Source organism: Juglans microcarpa x Juglans regia, chromosome 1D, assembly GCF_004785595.1.
Source record: "Juglans microcarpa x Juglans regia isolate MS1-56 chromosome 1D, Jm3101_v1.0, whole genome shotgun sequence".
NCBI classification, from domain to species: domain Eukaryota; kingdom Viridiplantae; phylum Streptophyta; class Magnoliopsida; order Fagales; family Juglandaceae; genus Juglans; species Juglans microcarpa x Juglans regia.
The window spans coordinates 17,849,725-17,873,257 of NC_054594.1; the positions used below are offsets into that span (position 1 = coordinate 17,849,725).

At 33.8% G+C, this 23,533-nt stretch overlaps 1 protein-coding gene across 1 annotated transcript; it reads left to right on the top strand.

The window, feature by feature from the left end:
- The first annotated feature begins 9,089 nt into the window (after nucleotides 1–9,089).
- Nucleotides 9,090–18,182, top strand: LOC121237444 (squamosa promoter-binding-like protein 1). Its single transcript, XM_041134182.1, has 10 exons — nucleotides 9,090–10,231; nucleotides 10,476–10,657; nucleotides 12,184–12,839; nucleotides 13,580–13,654; nucleotides 13,751–13,858; nucleotides 13,953–14,070; nucleotides 14,243–14,384; nucleotides 14,517–14,667; nucleotides 16,211–16,849; nucleotides 17,473–18,182. Exons 1-10 carry the CDS (start codon nucleotides 9,648–9,650, stop codon nucleotides 17,926–17,928), a joined length of 3,111 nt encoding a protein of 1,036 aa, XP_040990116.1. The 5' UTR covers nucleotides 9,090–9,647; the 3' UTR covers nucleotides 17,929–18,182.
- The last annotated feature ends 5,351 nt before the right edge of the window (nucleotides 18,183–23,533 follow it).

A 23,533-nucleotide genomic window follows, 5' to 3' on the forward strand; every position in this document is an offset into this window, starting at 1 on the left:
ATGGGCCTGCTGGCTTCTGTGGTGGGTCAGATTATCATATACTGATGGCCTTTGTTCCCAACAAATTTAGATAAGATTTTGAAAATCCAATATCTGGGCTCCCAACAATGCACCAATCTGGCAAACCCTCCTCCTTAATTTTCACCATCAATCAACCCTTTAAAAAAAAGTGAAAGAGGGTCAAGAAAAGGGACCATTTCAGAATGTAGAGATGGGACTAAACATGAGTAGTGCTACATATAGTCATAGAATTTACAAGTGTTATGTAATTATTTTAAAAAAAATTGAAGTCTACTATTAAAAAATTAATTTTTTTATGTAGATCCCGTATTTATTTACTTTTTTCAAAATGATTGCGAGCGTCTACGCATTTCATGACTGCAAATATCATTTCTCTTAAAATATTAGGGAAATACTAGAGAGCTAGTTTTGGGCTCCCAGTTGATTTTCTCGATTGTTTTTTTTTTTTAGTTTTTTTTTTTTACTTAGTGATTAAGAAAATATTGTTTAATAATATTGTGCATTTTTTTTATTTTTTTAAATCTTTAAAAGTGTTAAAAATGAGGTGAAAAAAAAGTTTAAGTTTTTTTCACATTATTTTTTTAACACTTTTAAATATTTTAAAAAAATAAAAAAAATCACAATATAAAATCACTAAGTCAAAAAAAAAAAAAAAAAGGCAATAAGACAAAATAAACGGAAGCCCAAAACGGGGGCTCCTAGCATTTTTCAAAATATTAAGAGTGACTTGGTCTTGGATTAGGTAACCTTTGACTTGTGGGAGTCCTACCTATCTCATCTATAGATGAAGCCTTCACATGATTCCTTAGTTTCCTCATATAACTCTGAGATAACACATTAAAAAAACCAACCCTTTTTATATATTCCCGTGCATATGATGGAAATAGTCAGCTTTTGAGGTCAATTTAAGCTAATTTCGGGGGAAAAAGCTGAGTTTTTCAATGTAAAAAGTATAGGGGAAATAATTAATATGTAAAATATTGTTAGTTGACTGACATGATCTTTGTGGACTTTGTGTTTGTTTTAGAGACACCGCCGAACGTGGATGTGTACAAATTCAATACAGCCTCCTACGCATCAAGTGACGCCCATAATATAGGAATATGATAATATGCCTAGAAATTATATTTATAGTCATGAAATGTATAAGCGTCGCATAATTTTTAAAAAAAAATAAGTAAATATTAAACCTACATAAAAAAAATTAATATTTTAATAATAAACTCTACTCTTTTTTAAAATAATAATACAGTACTTACACACTCTACAACTGTACGTAGAATTACTCTAATATGCCTTATAGCCTAGGAGGTGGAATATTGCCATTTCTTTTTTATTATTTGAAAACTGTTGATCCATTGCGCTTTTATAAATGAACTATTCTTTAATGTATTTTCATGTGGTATTAAATAATTTTAAAAAAAAATTATAATTTTTTTATTCATTAGCGAATTGGTTAATATTACGTTAAAAAATGTTGAAAGGATAATACTTAAAAGATGATGATAGCTTTTATTCACCCTGAATTTGTTTTTGGAGTATTTTTTTTCTTCCTTTCAATAAAGGAAATTTTGACAAGATATTATTAGGTACGAGGAATTCTATATATCGATCACTATTTATTTTTACATTTCATACTTATAATTTTTTTTATAAGATGTGGAGTGTGGGGGTAGTGAATAGTAGTTGATGAGAATAATTTTTTTATTAGGTATATGTTGTTAGAACTTTACAACCTGATATATCATATTAGACAACTACTACAGACACAAAGAGATTATATAATTGAAACTCACAAACTGATGTGACTTCATGAAATACAGTAGATTTTCTTTATTATAAAAATAATTTTACAATCTGATGCACCACATCAAGCCACATCAGTTTGTGAGTTTACTTTTGTGTAATTCATTTGTGGTTAAAATATTTTCCATGATATTAAGTCACGTCACTTTGTGTGTTTAGTTTTGTGTAATATCTACTCTATTATAATAAGTGGTTATCTAACTGTGAATAGTAACTTTTGTTATTTTTCCGTTAAGTCCATTAAGTCCTGTTTTACTAGAAGGCCCTTAAAATGCTGGACCATTTGACGTGTAATTCTCTTGTAGAATTTAATGAAGGATTCTGTTTTACCAAAAGGTCTTTAATACTCTTGACCATTTGATGTGTAGCTCTCTTTTAGAATTTAATGAAGAATCATGTTTTACCAAAAGGCTCTTAATAGTCCCGCGGTTAGATACTTTGCTGAAGTTTATATTTTTTTTAATCTTTATTTTTTGTCTTTCTTTAATCTTATATTTTTTTTCCCAGACAAATAAGCTATTGACTTTTTTATTTTTATTTTTATTTAAATCATTACGTCAGGTGCACCTTGAGGCTAAAGCACCCGGAACCGTTCCCAAATAATATATGAGAAATGATTTGTACAAGTTCTAAATAGACAAACCCCATACAAGCTTTTATAAAAAAGTGGACCCCATTTTAAAAAAGTGTAAAAAAAACTATTATTTATTAGTGAGACCTATTATTTTATAAAAGGCTTGTATGAATATATATATATATATATGAGAAATACTTTAGTTACAAATAAATTAAATAAAAGGAATCTCACAAACTACACAACTTCATATGATTCATCAATATACCATGATGTGGTTGGAGGCTCAATAATGTTCATGTGCAAGAGTAATCCAAGGAACGGGGTTTCCATTTGTTGTCCTTTCCTTTCTACAAGAACAAGGATTGACGAGGTTGGAAAAGGTCCTGGAAAAAATTAGAACAGGGACGCAGAGAGAGTGTCCAGTCTGTATGTGTGCGTGATAATTTCTAATGTTTTTGTTGAGTTCACACGGGCTTTTGAAAAAGGTAAAGGGAAAAAGGGAGTTTAAACTTTAATGGCGTCTGGCGATGCAGTTTCCCCCTAACGGTCAACATGGTGCCAAGCTTTAACCGTAGCTTTGGGACAGAATGACAGAAGTCTGCCCATCTCGACCGTATAATGCCAAATTATCAGCCATCTCAGTATTAAAAATGAGATTTTTTTATTCTGCATGAAAGACACGCAATATAATTTGATTTATAAAATTAAAAATTTAAATTTATTTATGCAAATCTTATATGAATATTGTGAAATTTGTGTCAGGAACTTGCAAATATTTTTTTAATAATCCAAATTACTAGTTCTAAAAAAGAATTCCAAAATCACTTTATTTTTAATTTTTTATTATTACGAAAATAGTTTATGTGGGGGAGGCAGATTCACTCTACTTATAAAAAGATTTATTAGCCAAATCTTAAGATTCGACCATAGATACCTAAAATATGCTTTGTAATATTACATAGTAAACGTTTAATAAATATTATAAAAAAAATTTATGCGTGTATCTTCTTCCCATACAGTCGTAGAGTAATACTACATATAGTCGTAGAGTGCACAAACACCACACAGTCACTTTAAAAAAAAAGTAGAGTCTACTGTTAAAAAATTAATTTTTTCATGTGGATCCATATCTAATTACTAACTTTTTAAAAGAAATTACACGATACTTACATACTCGATACTTACATATTTTACGACTGTAAATATAATTTATCGTATATTATATGTTATTATTTTCTTGTTGCGTTTTGAGTGTAGTTTTTTAATCTTGCTTTTGGGTACCTGAAGATTATAATAAAGTCGCAAGAAATAGAAAGCTTAAATGATATCTTTTATATATATAATTTAATTGGTGAGCCAAAAGCCACCGGCCAGTAGTTGAGGGGGGGAGAAAAAAAAATTCAAAGAGCTTAAAACTACCAATGTGACAAGTGAATAATATATCCTCTTTGTCTATTTGATTTCCTTTTAATTACCAATCACCGTTGGAAGTATACTGTTGGAATATTTTATACTATTAATCCTGTACGTAGTGAATAAATGACGTATCATCATTCATGCATCATCTTTCTCATCCTTTTAATTCATATTTGCTTGTGGAAAAAAATAGTAGAGCCTCTGACATATATGCAGATGCTTCTCAAGTGTCGAAGATGCTTAAAGTGTTGTTACTTATTCTTGTTTCACACTAAAATATAGTCAAAATAGACAACAATAAAATATCCGATAAGTGGTCTAAAAATCGACTTGATGATCTTTTTGATCAAGTTTATGGTGCTACTATCTTTTCCAAGATAGATTTGCAAAGTGGTTATCACCAAATGCGTATGTATACATCTTTTACGAGGAATGTTATGCATCAGTCATTATTCATTCTCACATTTTATATTTATAGGTTTTTCATAGAGCATCTGAGTGTTTTTCGTAGGATATAAGAGTATTTTTTATAAAATATGGAGCGATAAATAGTGACTGATAAAAATTATTTTTTCATATTTTATTCACTATAAAGAAAAAAAAATTTTGTGACGAAAAGAAATTTATTTATTAATGAATCAGCTGCATGCATGCTAATTAATAAATTAATTAGCAAATGAATATGCTTAATTTCCATGTTGTTGTACAGATCTGAATTCTGAGTTTATTATCTCTCAATTCGTTTAATTGACCATTTATATTCGTAAAAAAGAAGGGACTTAAAAACTCTATTGGCAATTATTAGTAATTATACATGACGTACTGATCAATTATTACTAATTTCCTAGCTAGCATCATGCATGTGGGGGCTCTTTTTAGGTTGACCGCATCCATCCAGACCATGTGCAGTTTGTAGTAGTACTGATCCATTATGTGGCGACAAATCATTTATATGTGTTCAAGTTTCGAAAATATATATATATATATATATATTATATATATATACACGAAAAAAGATATTTATAATTATAAATTATATAACTGTCGTGAAATTATTTTAAAAAAAAAAAATAAAATATGATATTAATATAAAAAAAATTAATTTTTTAATAATAAACTCTATTCTTTTTCAAAACGATTACATGATGTTTACGCACTTCACATTTCTATATAGAATCATTATATATATATTTAATGTCGAGAACCTCTCTAAGGCACTCCTTCGTATCCATTCTGCAGAGTAAATTTCGATTTCGTGTATTATACTTTTTAAAATTTTTTTACATAAAACTGATTAAATTATTGACTTTTTACCAAAAATTATGGTCTCAAAAGATTATTTACACGTATAAAATATTAAACTTTAGAACTTGAAGCGATAGCTCAAGATTAAAAACTATAATATTGTTCTTTTGTTTTTTGAAAGTTAAAGCTACCACGTTCGTTCGGGATATATAAGCGCTGATCTATCCTCCGTCACGCATGACATTCACATCAACATGAACTCCCTATAATTAATTAAGTTTAACCATTTTAAGTCATCTCAAATAAATTATTATATTTTTAACTTTTAATAAAAAAAAATTAAACTCATCTCAATTTACTTTATACATTTCAACTTAAAAAGTTAAATTCATATCAATCTAAAAAAATTAAACCTATCTCAATAGAATCTATAAAATATTACTATTCACAACTCAATTCAACTTATCTCAACATCTAAACATGGATCGCACCATCTGCATGGTTATTTATTGTTGTTTCTCATGTTTTTTTTTCCTTTTTTTTTCTCTCCCTTCTTCTTATTGTTGTTGATTGGATTTAAAAAAAAAAAAACTGTTACATACATAAAGAGATTATATAAAGGAAATCTACAAATTGATGTGCCTTTATAAAATCTATATTTTATAATAAAAATAATTTTACAATCTGACATACTATATCAAACCATATCAGTTTATGAATTTACTTTTATGTGATCTTTTTATTACTAAAATATATTCCTTAAAAAAAATAGTATAATGACGTAGATGCACTTGGGACTCTGTTAATGATATTGATCTAGCAGCTCCAAGATTTGCAAGTCAGATGAACAGTATATTTAGGACAACAGTGGTAGCATTAATTATGATTTATAACTAGGCGCCGTTTATATTTAAAACTCACCTTAACTCATCTCATCTCATTAATGATCATTACAATTTTTTCAAATTTTTACATAAAATATAATAAACAATTCAACTTTTTCAAATTCTAAAATAATTTTTTTAAATTCCTACACAAAATGTAATAAATAATTTAACTTTTATTCTTCTATTTACAAATCATCTCAATTCATTTCAGAATTCAAACCACTTCTAAGTTGGTCATTTGTCCATCTTATTGGTTTGGCCTCTACATATCAAGCTAATTAGCCATTTTAACCCTAGCTAGCTACTAGCTAGGTTCGGTTGTTTTATTAGATCATGAGGTCGGGGTAGGTAATTTTTAGGTTTATAATTGACTAGTAAAGGAATAACAACCATTAATTTTCTAATCATTAGTTATAACTAATAAATTAGGCAATAAATTCCCTCCTACTTCGGGTGCTTTTTTTTTTTAAGCTTCAACTTTGAGAGAAATCATCAATGAAAATGTCAAAAATCCTAGCTACCTGCGGCAGGATTCATTGGATTTTAGGAGTTCACTAGCTAGCTAGCTTGGTCCCTGCAGTGAGAAAAACTAGTTTCTCGAAGAGGGCGATGATGATCATTAATCATAACTCATGCACATATATATATAATTAAGTGCCATCATGGATAAAAACTCATATATATGATTAGATGTTGATCGAGGGTGATTAAAAATTACCCCCTTAATTGTAAACAAATGATCTTGTACTTGGATTAATGTTGTAATGTAAAATATTAATTAGGTTTAATTTGTGTGAAGTTTGAATAGTGAAATGAGATGAGATGAGATGAGATGAGATGAGATGACTTAAATAAAAATTGAATAAAATATTGTAAGAATACTATTTTTTAATATTATTATTATTTTCTAATTTTTAAAAAATTGAATTGTTTATTATATTTTGTATGAGAATTTAAAAAAATTATAATCATGAAATAAAATAAAACACTTTTACTATCCAAACGTGGTCTTAATTTGTTAATATTTCTTTATATATATATATATATACATGATACGTTTGCATTTCTAAATTAACCGATCGATCGATCCACTTTTGCATGATCCATGCGGGCATGAACGTACGTTTCCGACCAAAATAGAAATTAAGACCAATTAACATCATGCAATCTGAAGCTTCTCTAATAGGCCGGCCGCCGGAAGTAGTAGTGCACGTACGGCCTCGGTATCGTCTATTTCGGAAACCATCCATCCACCGTAGAAAAACTGCATGTTTATAACAAAACGGCCGGCACTAGCGGTGAGCATCAATTTAGTCACAGTCACATTTTCTTAAATCGGACTCCAACTCCAAATTTGTTAGAGTTTAAATTTGAACTCCAACTTCGACTTGTATAGGATCCGATCGGAGTTGGAGTGAAGTTGAATTTAGACTTTCAGTTTTGAAGTTTTTTTAGCTTGATCATATTTAGTCAATTTAAAAAAAAAAGATTTGTGACATTTCAAATTTCAATTTTTTCAAAAAATTTGAAACTAAAACTATATTATTCACTCCTAATTTACTTCTATACTAATATCTAACTTATTTCTATACTAGACTTATACTATAGTGTCTAATTACATGTTATTATGCTATAGTATTACATATTATTTTTAGTGTCTAATTACATGTTATTATACTAATGTCTAACATATTTCTTGCTTAATTATATACTAGACTTTTTAGTGTCTAATTACATGTTATTATACTTTAGTAAATAAGTATATGTTTTATTAATTTATTATACTAAACTTATTTAAACACTAGTGTCTAATTTATTTATATACTTTATTATACTTGGTAGTAATATTATGATGTTTACATATACTAAACTATTATTAGTCTATTTATATTATAGTATAAATATATTATTTTATATTAATTAGTTCATACTATATATTATTGAACTTAACTATATAAGTTCTAGTTATATAATTATACTAGTATATATGATAAATATATAGATAAAATCATATTTTTATAACATATGTACAATATTAGAGTTAGATTTAGAGTTGGAGGACAAAGTCGGAATTAGAGTCGGTCAAGCGATACCTCCGACTTCGACTCCACCTCTAATTAAAAAAAAAATAAAAATTTGACTTCAACGACATTTTGTCGGAGTTGGAGCGTAGTCGGATTCAGAGTCATATTTTTTAATTTTTGCTCATCCCTAACTTGGTGGCATGCTGTTCTTGATCTTGAACTGCATGGGAATTAATTGAATATACATAGATCCCAATCCCATATAAATAAATATTTAGTGTTGTGTGTGTATATATATATATATATATATATATTATTGAACCTATATATAATTAGGTCAATAAAATTAAAAAGATCCCAATTATATATATATATATATATATATATATATATAGCTGCCATTAGAAAGAACTAACGTAACTTCATTTATCTCAATTTCTTATAAATATTATTTTAATTTGTAACTCTTCTCTTTTAACTTTTCATTGTATGTCTATATATATTTATACATATCTTAGATTTATTTTATAATAAAAATAATTTTATAATATGATGTACTACACCAAAGTGTATCAATTTATGAATTAATTTATGTAAGATTTATTTTTATAAAATTTATTTGTGATTGGATGGTAGAAAGTATAATTATTGTAGCATGCAGTAATCGGATTATATAGTAAGAAAAGAAGAGTCAATGTAAGAGAGGATCCACCAGCAACTGAATGGTCAGAGTCTGTTTGCCCTGATTCGTCTACATGAGCATTAAGGGCAGTGTTCATACCATATATGCACATGCATTTCGCCCTTTAGCACAATCACATTTCACCTTTGTTCGGCTGTGGTACAATACATTCATATAATCCAACGAGCCGTCATTCTAGAGTTGGTTTAGATTGAGAATTTATTTTATTATTATTTATTATTATTCACAAATTAAAATTAATTTATAAATTTTAACTATCATTGATAAATCATCTAACTCTAACGGTGCTTTATTGGCCCGTGAACATATTACCAATGTAAAACGTTGTTTGTTTTTGTTTTTAATTTTGTTTTTGAGAGAAAACAAGCGAGGGAGGGACAGGGTGTGGGCCAAGATTCCTAAACATAAAGCGTACTCTCTCGCTCTCTTTCTCTCTCTCTCAACCGCATTTATTTTACACTCTTTCCTAACTTTGTCCTGATTTCCTCTGCTATATTCTCTCTCTCTCTCTCTCTCTCTCTCCTGTGATCTACGCAGCAATCTCAGCTCTGGAGTTCCAGCTTTCCAATCTCACCAGATTGCTATCTGTGGGCAGGTTTCTCTTTTTTAACTCATGAGTTGGTACTGTTAAAGTCGGTGAGTCGTACTTTTTTATTTTGGGTTTCGTTCATGATGTGTAATTTGGTGAATAAAATTTTGAGAACATTATGGTGATTTTGCTTATGATCTCGGGGGAATAAGTGGGTAGTTGAGGGGCTTGCTTTGATCCATTAATGCTTTCTACGGTTTTGGAGTTGTAGGGGAATAAATGGAAAAAGTTGTTGCTGGGTTCCATTTTGTGGATATTAATGTTCGCTAATTTCTAGCTGGATTTCAAATTTAATCTCTCTGTTAATTGGGTAGCTGCGGTTGGTCGAATTGGAATCTGGGAGTTTTGACTTCTTCTGGGTTTTTGGAAAATTTGAATAATGGAGGCTAAATTTAGAGGTAAGGCTCATCAGTTATATGGTCAGGTGGTGTCGGATTTGAAGGCAGTTGGGAGAAGAAGTTTGGAATGGGATTTGAATGACTGGAAATGGGATGGAGATCTTTTTACAGCAAGTCGTTTGAACTCTGTACCATCAGATTGTCGGAGTAGGCAGTTGTTCCCAGTTGGGCCAGAAATTCCAGAAAATGCTGGTCTGTCGAATAGTTCATCTTCTGGGTCAGATGAGATTAATCTAGTGAATGATGGGGGCAAGAGGGAATTGGAGAAGCGGAGGAGGGTTGTAGAGGTTGAAGATGAAGAACTGAATGATGAAGCCGGGTCTTTTAACTTAAAGCTTGGTGGGCAAGCTTACCCTGTCACGGAAGGGGAGTTGAAGAGTGGGAAGAAGACCAAGATTGTTGGGACAACCTCGAACCCTGCGGTTTGTCAGGTGGAGGGTTGTAAGGCTGATCTGAGTAATGCCAAGGATTACCATCGACGACATAAGGTTTGTGATATGCATTCCAAGGCCACCAAAGCACTGGTGGGAAAGGACATGCAGCGGTTCTGTCAGCAGTGTAGCAGGTCAGTTGGATTATGTAATCATCCTTTGTCTTTTTCTTTTGGATTGTGTAATCATCTTTGTTTGGAGGAAATATTTCAGAGTTACGATCAGTCCTGGTCATAGAATACTTGCTTTCTTATTGGCATTTTTATAAATTTTCAAAACACGAGTCCAAAGTTGTTGCATGTCTATCTTAGTTATTCCGTCATTTATTAGTACCATCTGTTTTTCAAACTAGATGCTATTTGGCATACTTATTGGCAGGTTTCACGTTCTTCAAGAGTTTGATGAGGGAAAGAGAAGTTGTCGTAGACGGTTGGCTGGCCATAATAGGAGGAGGAGGAAAACACATCCTGATACTGTAGCTAGCGGAGGCTGTCTGAATGCTGAAAGGGGTACCAATTACATATTAATAAGTCTGCTGAGAATTCTCTCCAATATCCATTGTAAGTCTTTTTATTCACTGCAACTCTTTTCACTTGGCTGCTCTATGAAGGCATCCCAATGACAGTAGTTTGTTGCATACGTGATACCGGTCTGAAAGCTAGGGGCTGAATTAAATTTTCTTGTAATTTTATGCTCTAATGACAACTCATAATTTTGTTGAGGGTTTCTAAGAAATTGCTTCTTGGTCACCTCACCAAGAACTCTACAAAGTTTTATCTTTTGATCTCTAGATGCAACGGATCTCGGTGCAAATGCATGTTAAAAGTTAATGCAGAACTGATAAAAGTTGGCATTTATTTTTGCATATGAGAATACTCTTTGCATCTATATGGATGAATAGACTATAAAGTGTGGAAAAGGGTTCAAGTTGCTTACTCCAGATTCTAAGATAGTTGCTTTTGAGAAATTGAACCCTTGAAGGCAGTGGTGCTAAATCTTTGGCACCTTAACATGTTTATAATTATTATTAACTATCACTCAGGTGCATGGTTAGGAAATTGCCATTATTTTGGCATTTAAAATAATTTCCTACTATTTCACATGAGCATTTTCAATTGGACAACTGATATCCTAGAAACTAGGTGAGATAAATTTCAGTAGCTGTATACTGAAATTGTAACTAGGTGTCTCACTTTGTATACTTCCTATGTACTTGGGCATTGCCTAGTTTAAATCTATTCAATAAAGTTTCTTATAAAAAAAAAAAAATTTCAGTAGCTGTAGGCGTGAGGTGGTAGTTTGAGTATCTGGGAGTCTTTGTTGCATGGCGATTTTCTGTACTTTTCTCTACAGTGTTCTCACATTAGCTGGTCATTTGTAAGGCAACTTTTATGTGGAGGTGTTGTTTTAAATGTAAAAAATCTTTATGGGTTTCACAATGATTCGTTGGATGAATTCACGTTGATGACTGCTACTGTGGTGCTGAAATTGTTTAAAGTTCAACATTTGGATAAATCCATGCTACTTATATCCACCAGCAACATAAAAGCTATTTACTTACCAATTTTCTGTTATTGCCCGAACAATTTGGTTCATTTGTTATGACCAGTGTTAGTGAGAGCATTAGGTGCACTTAAGTGCAAATGCTGCCTAGAGCCTAGGCACAAACTGCAAACACGTGCCTGATTGAAGGTGCACATTTTTTAAAATTGATATTATATATATATATTAAAAAAATTGCTTTAAGCTAAAAAAACACTTGTAAAAAAAAAAAAAATGCTTTAAGCTCACAATGGCCTTTTGTATATGTTCTTTGCTTTTAGTAAGCGAAGTGCTTCAGCCTTGACACTTTGTTAAGCGCGCCTTTACCAACAATGACCATCACTGACTACTTAACTCTCTGTCTTTCTCAGTTCTTGTTTTTCTTGCATTTAAATTTTTAGGCCTATCCACACTTGGGTCTATAAAGCTTGATTTTCTCTTGTTGACATTTGTTTGTGGTTATATGTGTTTCTTCCCCTTTCATTGCGTGTCATGATTGGCACACTTATTTGACTCCACAGATTATGCCTTCTATGAATTGCAGCAAATAGCTCAGACCAAACAAAGGACCAGGATCTGTTATCTCATCTTTTGAGGAACCTGGCCAGTCTTACTGGGACAGTTGATGGAAGGAACATATCTGCATTACTGGAGGGATCTCAAGGTTTGCTGAATGTTGGGACATCTACTGGGTCTTCACAGAAGGTGCCAGATGTTACTTCAAATGGTTCTGAATCCTCTAGGCCTTTCTGTTCAACCTCGAAGACGGATGATCACATCAACCTTCATGACCATCCTATATCTGTGGGACAATGTGTGACAGCATTTACATCTGATATAGCACAGAAAAGAATATCTTTGGATGACTCTCAGGGTGGACATCTAAAAGCTATATCTGGTCTACAGTACAAAATCCCACCTCCATCAAAGGATGGGCTTCCATCCAAATCAATTATATCTGAGACAAAAGTTGGGAGGATCAAATTGAATAACATTGACTTGAATAATGTATATGATGATTCAGAGGACTATATAGAGCAAGTAGGGAGGTCTCATGCCCCTATAAACTCAGGGACTGGGTTTCTCGGCCATCCATTATGGGTACAGCAAGACTCGCATAAGTCTAGCCCACCTCAGCCAAGTGGCAACTCAGATTCAACTTCTTCACGGTCACCATCTAGTTCCGGTGGAGACGCTCAGGTATATTCTTGATGTGACTGCATCTCATCCCTTTATAAATGCTGGGTTTGGTAGCATTTACAAATGTATATATTATGGTGGGTGGTGGGACCATTGTGGTTTACTGCTAAAATTCATCCGGTTCTCCTTTTTAGTTGTCACTGAATTTCAGTGGGTGACCTTAAATTTGTGCAGATCATTTTAGATTTTAATTTTCACCTCAATGCCTGTAGTTTGGGTCAAGATTAGTTGAATTGATAATTCCTACTGTTGAAAGAAGGGATAGAGTGATCAAAGGTCCTTATTCGACTTATAAATTGCCATCTGGGGTTATATGCTTTTGTTGCATGTTTATCCCTTTTGGTCTCTGGGTCCTCTAGCTCATTGATCTTGTTAATTGATCATCTTATTGATGGGAAAATAGAAAAGTGGTTATATAATATGGCTTCTGGAGCTGAAGCAATACCTTCAATGTCATGTAACAATTAGATAGTTTTGACCGGGAGTTTAGTAATGAGACACTTGTAGCTGTTTGTTCAATTTCAGTGTGTATATATCACATAAGCATCAACACATCTATTTGAGCCTCTGATACGAAAAGGAAAACTGTAGTTAAGTGTTCTTCATGTTATAGCTTTCAGAGAATGATACATGCATTTTGGGAGTCAAAATATAAACATCTATATACATTCATATATATAAATTTTTATGTGGGCCTCAAAGGACTATTTCACTAAGACTCTTTTCCTATAAATCTTCAGAGCCGCACAGATCGAATAGTTTTTAAACTCTTTGGAAAAGATCCAAACAATTTTCCTCTTGTTCTCCGGACGCAGGTATGTACTTAGCCACAAAGTTTTTTGGATGCAACCTTTTTTGGATGCTCTTTCATAATGTAGTTTGATTTTTTGTTATATATTTTTCAACTTCAGATCCTTGACTGGCTATCCCACAGTCCTACTGACATAGAGAGCTATATAAGGCCTGGCTGTATCATATTAACGATATACCTCCGTCTAGAAAAGTCCATGTGGGAGGAGGTATGCTTCTGTACTGATGCAAGATATGTAGAATTGTTAACCCTGATATCAGTACAGCATTTTTAATCTCCTTAAATACAATTGCTACATACAGCTTTGTTGTGATCTGGGATCCTATCTGAAAAGGCTACTTGGCTCATGCAATGACTCCTTCTGGAGAACAGGATGGGTGTATACTAGGGTGAGGCATCGCGTGGCATTTATGTATAATGGTTTGCTCTCTCTCTCTCTCTCTCTCTCTCTCTCTCTCTCTCTCTCTCTCTCTGGCATTGCAAGTTTCTAGTCGTGCTTTAATGTATTATTCACTAATAAGAGTGTGGACACAAAATTTCTCATTCACATGAGGAAGATAAAGTATTTTGATTTGTCACATGTGCCTTGCAGGTCAGGTTGTCTTAGACACACCCTTACCTCTGAAAAGCAATAAAAATTGCAGGATATCAAGCATCAAGCCAATTGCTGTTTCCACATCTGAGAGAGTTCAGTTTGTTGTAAAAGGGTTTAACCTTTCTCGTTCCACTGCTAGGTATTCTTTTGCTTATCCATGCATGCCTGAATAGTTTGTTTTCATCTCTTGTTATTTGTAAGGGAGTAATGATGTCTCAAATTTTCAGAAATTTCTGTGTGGATATTGTTAAGTCCTGCCTTTTGGTTTCAGGCTACTCTGTGCTCAAGAAGGGAAGTATCTGGTCCAGGAAACTTGTTATGACTTGATGGACAGTGCCGATACAGCCATTGAGCACGATGAACTCCAATGCCTCAGCTTCCCCTGCTCCATACCAAATGTTATTGGAAGAGGATTCATTGAGGTGTGGTCATCCCTGATTATTTCTGAACGTATCCTGTTATAACCCACTTAGCTCAACAATGAGTGCACATGCGAGAAACTTTTTGAAAAGGCATGTAGCTGACTAGCTTCACAAAAGATTGGATCATAACCATGAGTGCCTATGATAATAATGAACCACGTGATTTGATAATGTTAGTCCTAGTATGCGGTGTATTACTTCCAATATCTTAGACACCTTTTGGTTGATCTTTAGCTTTAGAAGGTCATTGTTACTTGTATAAAAAAAAAAAGGATCATTGTTCAAATATCTCACAGCATATGGTTTGGGTTTGTTTCAGAAGTTAGGAACCTGTACACGGATGTTAGCTTTCTTATTTAAAATTATGTAATTGAGATTGACGTTTTTCATGAAAGAGGACAGAAACAGATGCCTTGTTAATCAAGTTAAATTGGAATCGTTACAGTTTTTTATTATAATAAGAACATATTGAATGGTGGTTCACTCAAAAGCAGAATTTGGGGTGGGGACAGTGGCGGAACCAGCAATTTTTTTGAGGGGGCCAACTTTTCCATCGTGTGACACATTTATGTAAAATAAAAAAGAGATTAAAAATTCAGAAAACATAACTATATATAAAACTAGATCTCAATAATTTGCTACATACGCGTAAAAATAAAATTCTAAAAACACAACTTAATATACGTTTCAGATTTATGATGATAATATTTCATGGAATAATATTCATCCATTATTATTTTTGTAATGAAATATTTAGAATTCATTTTTTTCATAAAATCGATCAAGTGATCTTTTAGAAGGCAATCTTACATTCTAGTGTGTAATCTAGTTTATTAAGTTTTATGTAAAATCTAGGTATTTTCATGTCACATTAAACATATAATAATATAATTGAGACCTTAAATAAGTTTTTTCTTGCTCAATGAAGTGTAGAGGATAAAACCTCTCAACTATTTTTCATATAGATCATCAACCTTAAATGATTTTTCTTGTATTTTCAATTTGGATTCCATATTAAGAAGCCTAATATTGTATAACAAAAAACTATGGGATCCATATTAATAAATTTATTATTTCTCCTAAACTTAGTTTAAATTAATCTTAGTGAGGCCACATCCTTGGAAATAGATAATATATAGAAATTATACAAAATTTTGGGACTACAGGAAAAAAGTGGAGAGGGGGATTTCTAAGTATGTTGAAATTTTAGAAAATTTTAGAGAGCATATGGGGATTTTAACTTTTTTGGGGGGCCATTCTCTATATTTGTAGAATTATAAATGAAATGTAGGGGGGATTTTGAAATTTCAAACAATTTTAGCCCAACGTCGGTCCGCCACTGAGTGGGGACAATGGAACTGACTTTTAAAATCATAGTCAAAGAGGGCTGGAACAGAGAGAGAAGTTACATTCATAAGTAGAACAAGAGATGGCCCTTTAACAGGATAATACTCTGCAATAATTTTTTGTTTACATCTTTAGAACATGCACGAGTACATTCCCCATTTCTGATTTGAGAAGATATATATTTTGATCTTATCAGGTTGAAGATCATGGTCTCAGCAGCAGCTTCTTTCCATTTATAGTTGCAGAGCAAGAAGTCTGTTCTGAGATCTGTATGCTTGAGCATGCCATTGAGGTGGCTGAAAATGCTGATGAGATTCAGAGAGTACCTGAACTGCTGGAAGCCAAGACACAAGCTCTGGACTTTATACATGAAATAGGTTGGCTGCTTCATAGAAGTCACGTGAAGTTTAGACTGGGTGACATGGATCCGAACCCGGATCTCTTCCCCCTAAAACGGTTCGAGTGGCTTTTGGCATTCTCCATGGACCATGATTGGTGTGCTGTAGTAAACAAACTCTTGAAAATTCTGTTTGAGGGTGTAGTTGATGCAGGTGACCACCCTTCCATTGAGCTTGCATTGTTGGATTTGGATCTTCTCCACAGAGCTGTCCGGAGAAATTGCAGATCTATGGTCGAACTCCTGTTAAGATTTGTCCCAGATAAAGTTTCAGATGGGAGAGGAGCTCAGGAAAAGCAACAGGTTGATAGGGCCTCTAGTGGCTTCTTATTTAAACCGGATATGGTTGGACCTGCAGGGCTTACTCCTCTTCATGTTGCAGCCAGTATGTATGGCTCTGAGAATGTATTGGATGCCTTAACTGATGATCCTGGATCGGTAATACCTTGTCTCTTATTTCATATTTTTTTTACTTGTAATAACTCTACATAGGGAGAAGGCATGAAAATGGTTCATGAATTTATCCCTAGCACATATTTGACTGGCCCTTTCTAGGCCTGTCAACGGACCGAATCATGGGTGGAAGTAGTTTATTCTGACCCGAAATGTTTCAAAGCAAACATAAAAATTCCTAACGGATCAGAATAACACCCCCGCCCCCTCCCTGGGGGTTTATGTCTTTTATTGAAAAAATGAAATGGTGTTGGTTTGTTTATTTTATTGGAGAAAACACATATTCGGGTCAGAAACGGTATTGAAAACTTTTCGGGCCAGAACAACCAGAATTTGAAGGAACGAGTCGGGATGAACAGATCAGGCATGAACTGCCTTTCTAGTTTGTATCGTCAATTAAGAAATCCTAATATTTATGATCTTCTGATTAAAAATGAATTTCCAAAATTTAGCGACTGCATTATTTGGAGCAGGTTTATGATTATTGTCGTGTGAGAACCTTGTCCTTTTTTTTTTTTTTTTTTTTTTGGGGGGGGTTTACTTCAAACCTTAGTTTGCATTTTTACCGTTTGTTATTGTAACATTTAATATGGTTCTGGCTTGTCCAGGTTGGTATTGAAGCATGGAAAAGTGCTCGTGATAGTACAGGTTTGACACCCAATGACTATGCTTGCCTACGAGGCTATTACTCCTACATCCATCTGGTCCAAAAGAAATTTAGCAAGAAAATGGAAAGGAGGCATGTGGTGCTTGATATCCCTGGTGCTGTCTTAGACTACAATAACAAGCGGAAGCAATCAGATGGGCATAAGTTGTCAAAAGTTGCTTGCCTGCAAACTGAGAAGATTGAAATTGGAGCAACCTATAGACATTGCAAGATATGCGAGCAGAAGCTATCTTATGGCAGCATGAGAAGATCACTTGTATACCAGCCGGCAATCCTTTCAATGGTGGCCATTGCCGCTGTTTGCGTGTGTGTGGCTTTGCTCTTCAAAAGCTCACCTGAAGTTCTTTATGTGTTCCGGCCATTCAGGTGGGAACTGTTGAAGTACGGGTCAAGCTAAGGTGACTCTGTTGGAGGGTGGGTTTTGTTCCGCCCACTCTCTCCCCATCTTAATTGCACGAAAGAAACGTATTAGTGTTGGTGATCTGTGGAATCGGGCATCCACCATTTCTGTATACTGTATATGTGCTAATGGTAGTCCGTTACAAGATTATATAGGGAAAATTTAATCGGTATCAATCCATTGATTTATACAGAAATAAACCCACTGCAGTCTTGGAATTGAATACCTTGAAAAGGCTTCATTTTTCTATACCTTACTGTAATACAGGTAATCCAAGGTCTTACTGGATGTTACAGGTAAGTTTGCTGCTTGACATCGAGGGAACCGTTGTGGGGTAACCAAGTGGGCTTATTTTAGTCAAATTTTGGAGTGGCTTCAGCTTATCTGATTACCAGGTCGTGACCAAACGACCGGTCAAACTCCAATCTACTTATGCAATATGTTGTGTTACACAGTAACACCAATACAAATTTAAGAAGCTACGGGAAAGTTTAATTTACCAGGACTTGTTAATATACGAAAATAGAAAAAGAAAAAAGGGGGCCTCTCCAAATAGATCTTACCCAGACAGCATGAACATAAGTTTTTGCCACTTAAACAAAGCTTAGAGTGATAACCACTTTACCAATTACCCCCATGCAAAGGGGATGGGAGGAGGATGCCATTTTTTCAGGGGGATTTGTTTGTTGAGGAATCGGATTGCCCCCGCGGGGAGAATATCATTCTTGTGGTTCCCTTCCAACGATCCATATAATCATATTTTGTTGTTTGCAGGAAGAGAAATATTTTAGCCACAAAGAAATTATACAAATTAAATTTACAATCTAACGTGATTTGATGCAGTACGTCAGATTGTAAAGTTACTTTTAGTGTAAAGTACATTTAACAGATCATCTACGTCAGTTTGGTGACTGTAGCAATGCTCTTGCAGGAATGCTGGCCTTGAAGAGTTCGGTGAAGAGCCGTGTTGGTATCTATTCGTTCTTGAAGGGGCTCCTTTGTGTCAAATATTAAAAAAAAAACCTTTATCTCGAGCCTGTCCCATGCCCTTCCTGTAAGCATTAATCTAACTACTAACACGAGCTCAGCAATGTCAAAGTGCTGTTTCTGTACTGTGGATAAACTAAGTTATGACATAATAATCTAATACCTCGTCTGTCTTTGTCTGAGAGCTCACTTATAAGAACCGAAATGGATGCCTGAAGCCAGATGCCATTCACACTGTTCTTATAGCTTTGGTGCTAGTTCCCTTGTTGGTCCCACTTTTCAAGAATCTTTGTATCAAATGTTGAACACAGGAGTTTAATCTATTTTGTGTACACGTGTCATATAACATATATATACATGTCCTAGTACCAGTCTCTTACTCTTTGTACAGAATCTCTTTTTTTTTTTCCTTCTTGTTGCAAATTTCTATTTCTGTAACCCTCATTGATTTTGCTATAACATGCTTATACGTGATCTTTCCAGATTTCTGGCCTCAACGATTTATGGCTCAGAATGAAAACCTTCCTCCAGGCCAAGGATGTGACGTATCATTCTCTGGTTGGAAAAGTCAATGGAATAAATTGTACCGTATCTAAAGATCTAATGATAATTGGTTTATATAACAGAGTGAAACATGCTGCTTTATATAAGATGAACAGAGTGAAACATGCTGCTTTATATAAGAAAATATTCTTTTATCTATAATTGGTTTGATGCACTCCTGTTTCTTTGGGAATCTTAGTCATATCTGTCATAGTATTTGATATTTAATTAATGTACTAGGAGAGAAAAGTGTATAATCAAATGGTTATATTCATTTTCCTTGCACATTATTCTATGCCATTAAACAGCATGTTCAACAGCCATCAACTTGCTGAGATAATACATGACGTTGTACCTTTGCATTACCTCTCTCTTTCTTCTTTTTTCTATATATATGTTATAGTCTGAAGCTTTTCTGCTTATACAATAATGGCTCAGCTTGGAGGAGCGGATGAGATAGAGTCTCTGCGAATTGAGTTGGCAGAGATTGGAAGAAGTATAAGGTCTTCATTTAGAAGCAGCGGCTCAAGTTTCCGGGGCAGTTCAGCTGTCAAATCTGAACATGATATTGAAATTGATAATGAACATGAGTTACAATGGGCTGCAGTTCAGAGACTTCCCACTTTTGAGAGGATTACTTCAGCCTTGTTTGATGTTTATGTTGGCACAGGTGCAGATGAAGATGCTAAAGGGAAACACGTGGTCGATGTAACCAAACTTGGAGCTCAAGAACGGCATATTTTCATAGAGAAGATAATCAAGCACATTGAAAATGATAATCTTCGGTTATTGCAAAAACTTAGAAGGAGAACTGACAAGTAACCATTTTTACATTATACTCGTGATATATACATATTGCACTAAAATTCATTCACATGATTGAAAATTACTTTGAATGTGCATACCTATGTAAATTTTGTTTGTATGCATCTTTGTGTGTCATATCAGTAATATTATACCCTGTTATGGTTTTACCAGGTTTCTTTATCATGCAGGTACATGCAAGCTACATAGTTAAGACAAAGTTTCAACTTGCATTATTTTTGGATGCTCCACGATTTCATGCTTTGATGAGCATGCAAAGTTCTAATTGAATGTCTTTGTTGGACCTTGACGAATATGGCATTAAATTTTTATTATCCTTTGTAGAGTTGGTGTAAAATTGCCCACTGTCGAAGTAAGATATGAAAGTCTGTGTGTCGAGGCAGTGTGTGAAGTAGTTCATGGAAAGCCCCTCCCCACCCTATGGAACACCTTAAAAGGCATGATTTCAGTGAGTATCTTCACTTGTCAGATTAAGTTCCAGTTAAGTTAGCCACTGAGACTCTGAATATTTGAAGTGGGGACATGGGAGTGAAAAAAAAGGCAATAGAAACAAGTGTGGTATATGCTCTGATAGTCATTAGATCAGAAGTTTCATTGAACAATGATCTTTGGATTTATTGAGTTGTAAATATCCAGTGCTTGATAACAATTATGTATTCTTCATATTCCCTGAGTCATCTTTTGCCTAAGCAGAGGCATGTTTCAAAATTTGGGCATAGACCTGTAGTTCCTTGACTCTAAGAGCTCAAAACAAATTGCTCACCAAAGCCCCTTTTTTCTTCTTTTCGGCCCAAGTCATGAGAGCTTTCTGTTTGTGACAGGGACTTGCCATGCTGTCAGCTTCAAAAACTCAAGGAGCCAAGATAAACATCATCAAAGATGTCAGTGGAATTATTAAGCCAGGAAGGTATTCAGCAAAATATAGCATCTTCAAAAAATCTCTCTGAATAAAAAGATAGTATCTCTTTCCTCTTGATGAAATAAACCTGTTAAAATCTCCGTCTGTTGCAATAAGTTAGGAAATAGGGGAACATCTATAAATTGTTTAGATTAAAACATGACTCGATTTATTTGTGATTGAATATACTTTCGAAGTAGATTTTCTCCAATTTGGTAGGCTGATATTGAACATAGTGAGGTGATCCGTCAGCTTTACCGCCTACAAACATAGATTAGGTACTTTACAGTTTAGTAAGTCCCGTCCAATATCTTCTAGGGCGATGCACCCGGATGATTTTGGCCACTGATTTTCTGTTTGTTTCTTTATTGTATTACATAAATTTCTAAATCTAAGGTAAACCAGTCAAATGAGGGAATTGTTTATACTTGTTGAGTTTGCAATTGACCTAGGTCCTAGGAACCTTCTCAATCAAAACAGATATAAATGGTTGTATCTGTTAGATGTATTAAACATGTTTTACCATATTTCCTTATAGAGATTAGAAGATATCTTAGATATGCTTATCCTTGCATGATATCTTCCTCATATATGTAAAACTTATCCTCTAAGTTCCGAATTGGAGAAAAACGAAACAGTTTTAATTTATTTACCTTTTGGAGGAAATATTGTATCAATTTATAGGAGTCTGAAGGTGAGAAGATAATACTGGCAACATTAAAATTGACTGACATTGGTCTGTCTTTGTTGCAGGATGACTATATTGCTTGGCCCTCCTGGGTGTGGCAAGACCACACTATTGTTGGCTTTGTCTGGGAAGCTAAGCAATTCTCTAAAGGTTTACTCTTTGAACATCTTTTTTGAGACGTCTGAATGGTCCTTCAAAAGAGTTACATGGGGTTTCCTAAGAGAGTTAGTGCTCAACACGACAGCTTTTGAACTTAAGACTCTGTCGAGCTATCTCTATATTAATTGGTCATTTAATATCCAAGGAAGTTGGGTTCAGATGATCAGCATGTAATCAAATCCCGTGTTCACATGATTATATGCACTACACTTTTACTAATTTATACTTCTTTTAACTTGATCGTGCTGCTGCCTAAAATTACAAGCTTCATTCTCCTCGAACTAATGCATACCACATTTTGTTGTGTAACATTCTTAACACCTACAAGGTAAACACTATAAAGTTCATTATGGGGGTCTTTGGAATTAGTTTCTGCTCTTTCCAGATACATTAATATTAACATATATTCCATTATCTCAGATTTGTTTGCATTTAAAATTAGTCTGACTTTTCTCGATGGTTTCTGCATTAGGTTACTGGGCAAATATCTTACAACGGTCATAGACTGGAAGAATTTATTCCACAGAAAACGTCAGCATATGTAAGCCAATCTGACCTTCATATTCCAGAGATGACCGTGAGAGAAACACTTGATTTCTCCGCATGCTGTCAGGGAGTAGGAAACCGAGATGGTAAAATTGTTGATTTTGATGCAAGACCATTATCAAGAAAGTTTTCAAATTGATACTGATCAGCAGTTTTTTTTATCTGTGTTATAGAAATGATTATGGAAGTCAGTCGAAGGGAGAAGGAGAGAGGGATTATCCCAGATCCGGATATAGATGCTTACATGAAGGTACTATATAGCAGATATGTGACTTTTCCATCCATGTTTAGATAGTGGTCTCTATGCATTCACAAGTACATTAATGCCAAAAGATCAAGAACAAATAATTGTGTGGGTGTGGATGTGGTTGAATAAACTTTTTCTTGCATGCATAAGAATGAAAAATCTCAGAATCTCTTATCCATTAGTTTGAAGTCTTATGTCCCAATTATTCTTAAAGATAGCTTTGGGTCCTGACTCCTTGGGGATTGGTTGCATGAATCCATATTTTCCATTCAGCCATATATAAAGTTGGACTCACTTAGATCATCATTACGGAAAACATTTGCAAAATAATTGTCTTTTTTAGTGTGCTTGTCAATGTGGCATTTATACATTATGCATTTTTCAATGTTTTATATCCTTAATATTTTTTATGTTTTTGTTGTTTTTACAGGCAATATCAGTTAAGGGATTGAAGACTACACTTCAAACAGACTACATCCTAAAGGTAGTGTGTTTGGTTACTTCTCCAGAGTTTAATCTTATTTCTTCTATCTGTTTCTTGGTGGAACTTTGTAAATCTTTGGTATATGGCTCACTATCTGCACGTCTTGCAGATCCTTGGTCTCGATATGTGTGTTAACACATTGGTTGGAGATCCCATAAGAAGAGGCATATCTGGTGGTCAAAAGAAAAGGCTGACTATAGGTGATGTCACATACCATACAAAGTT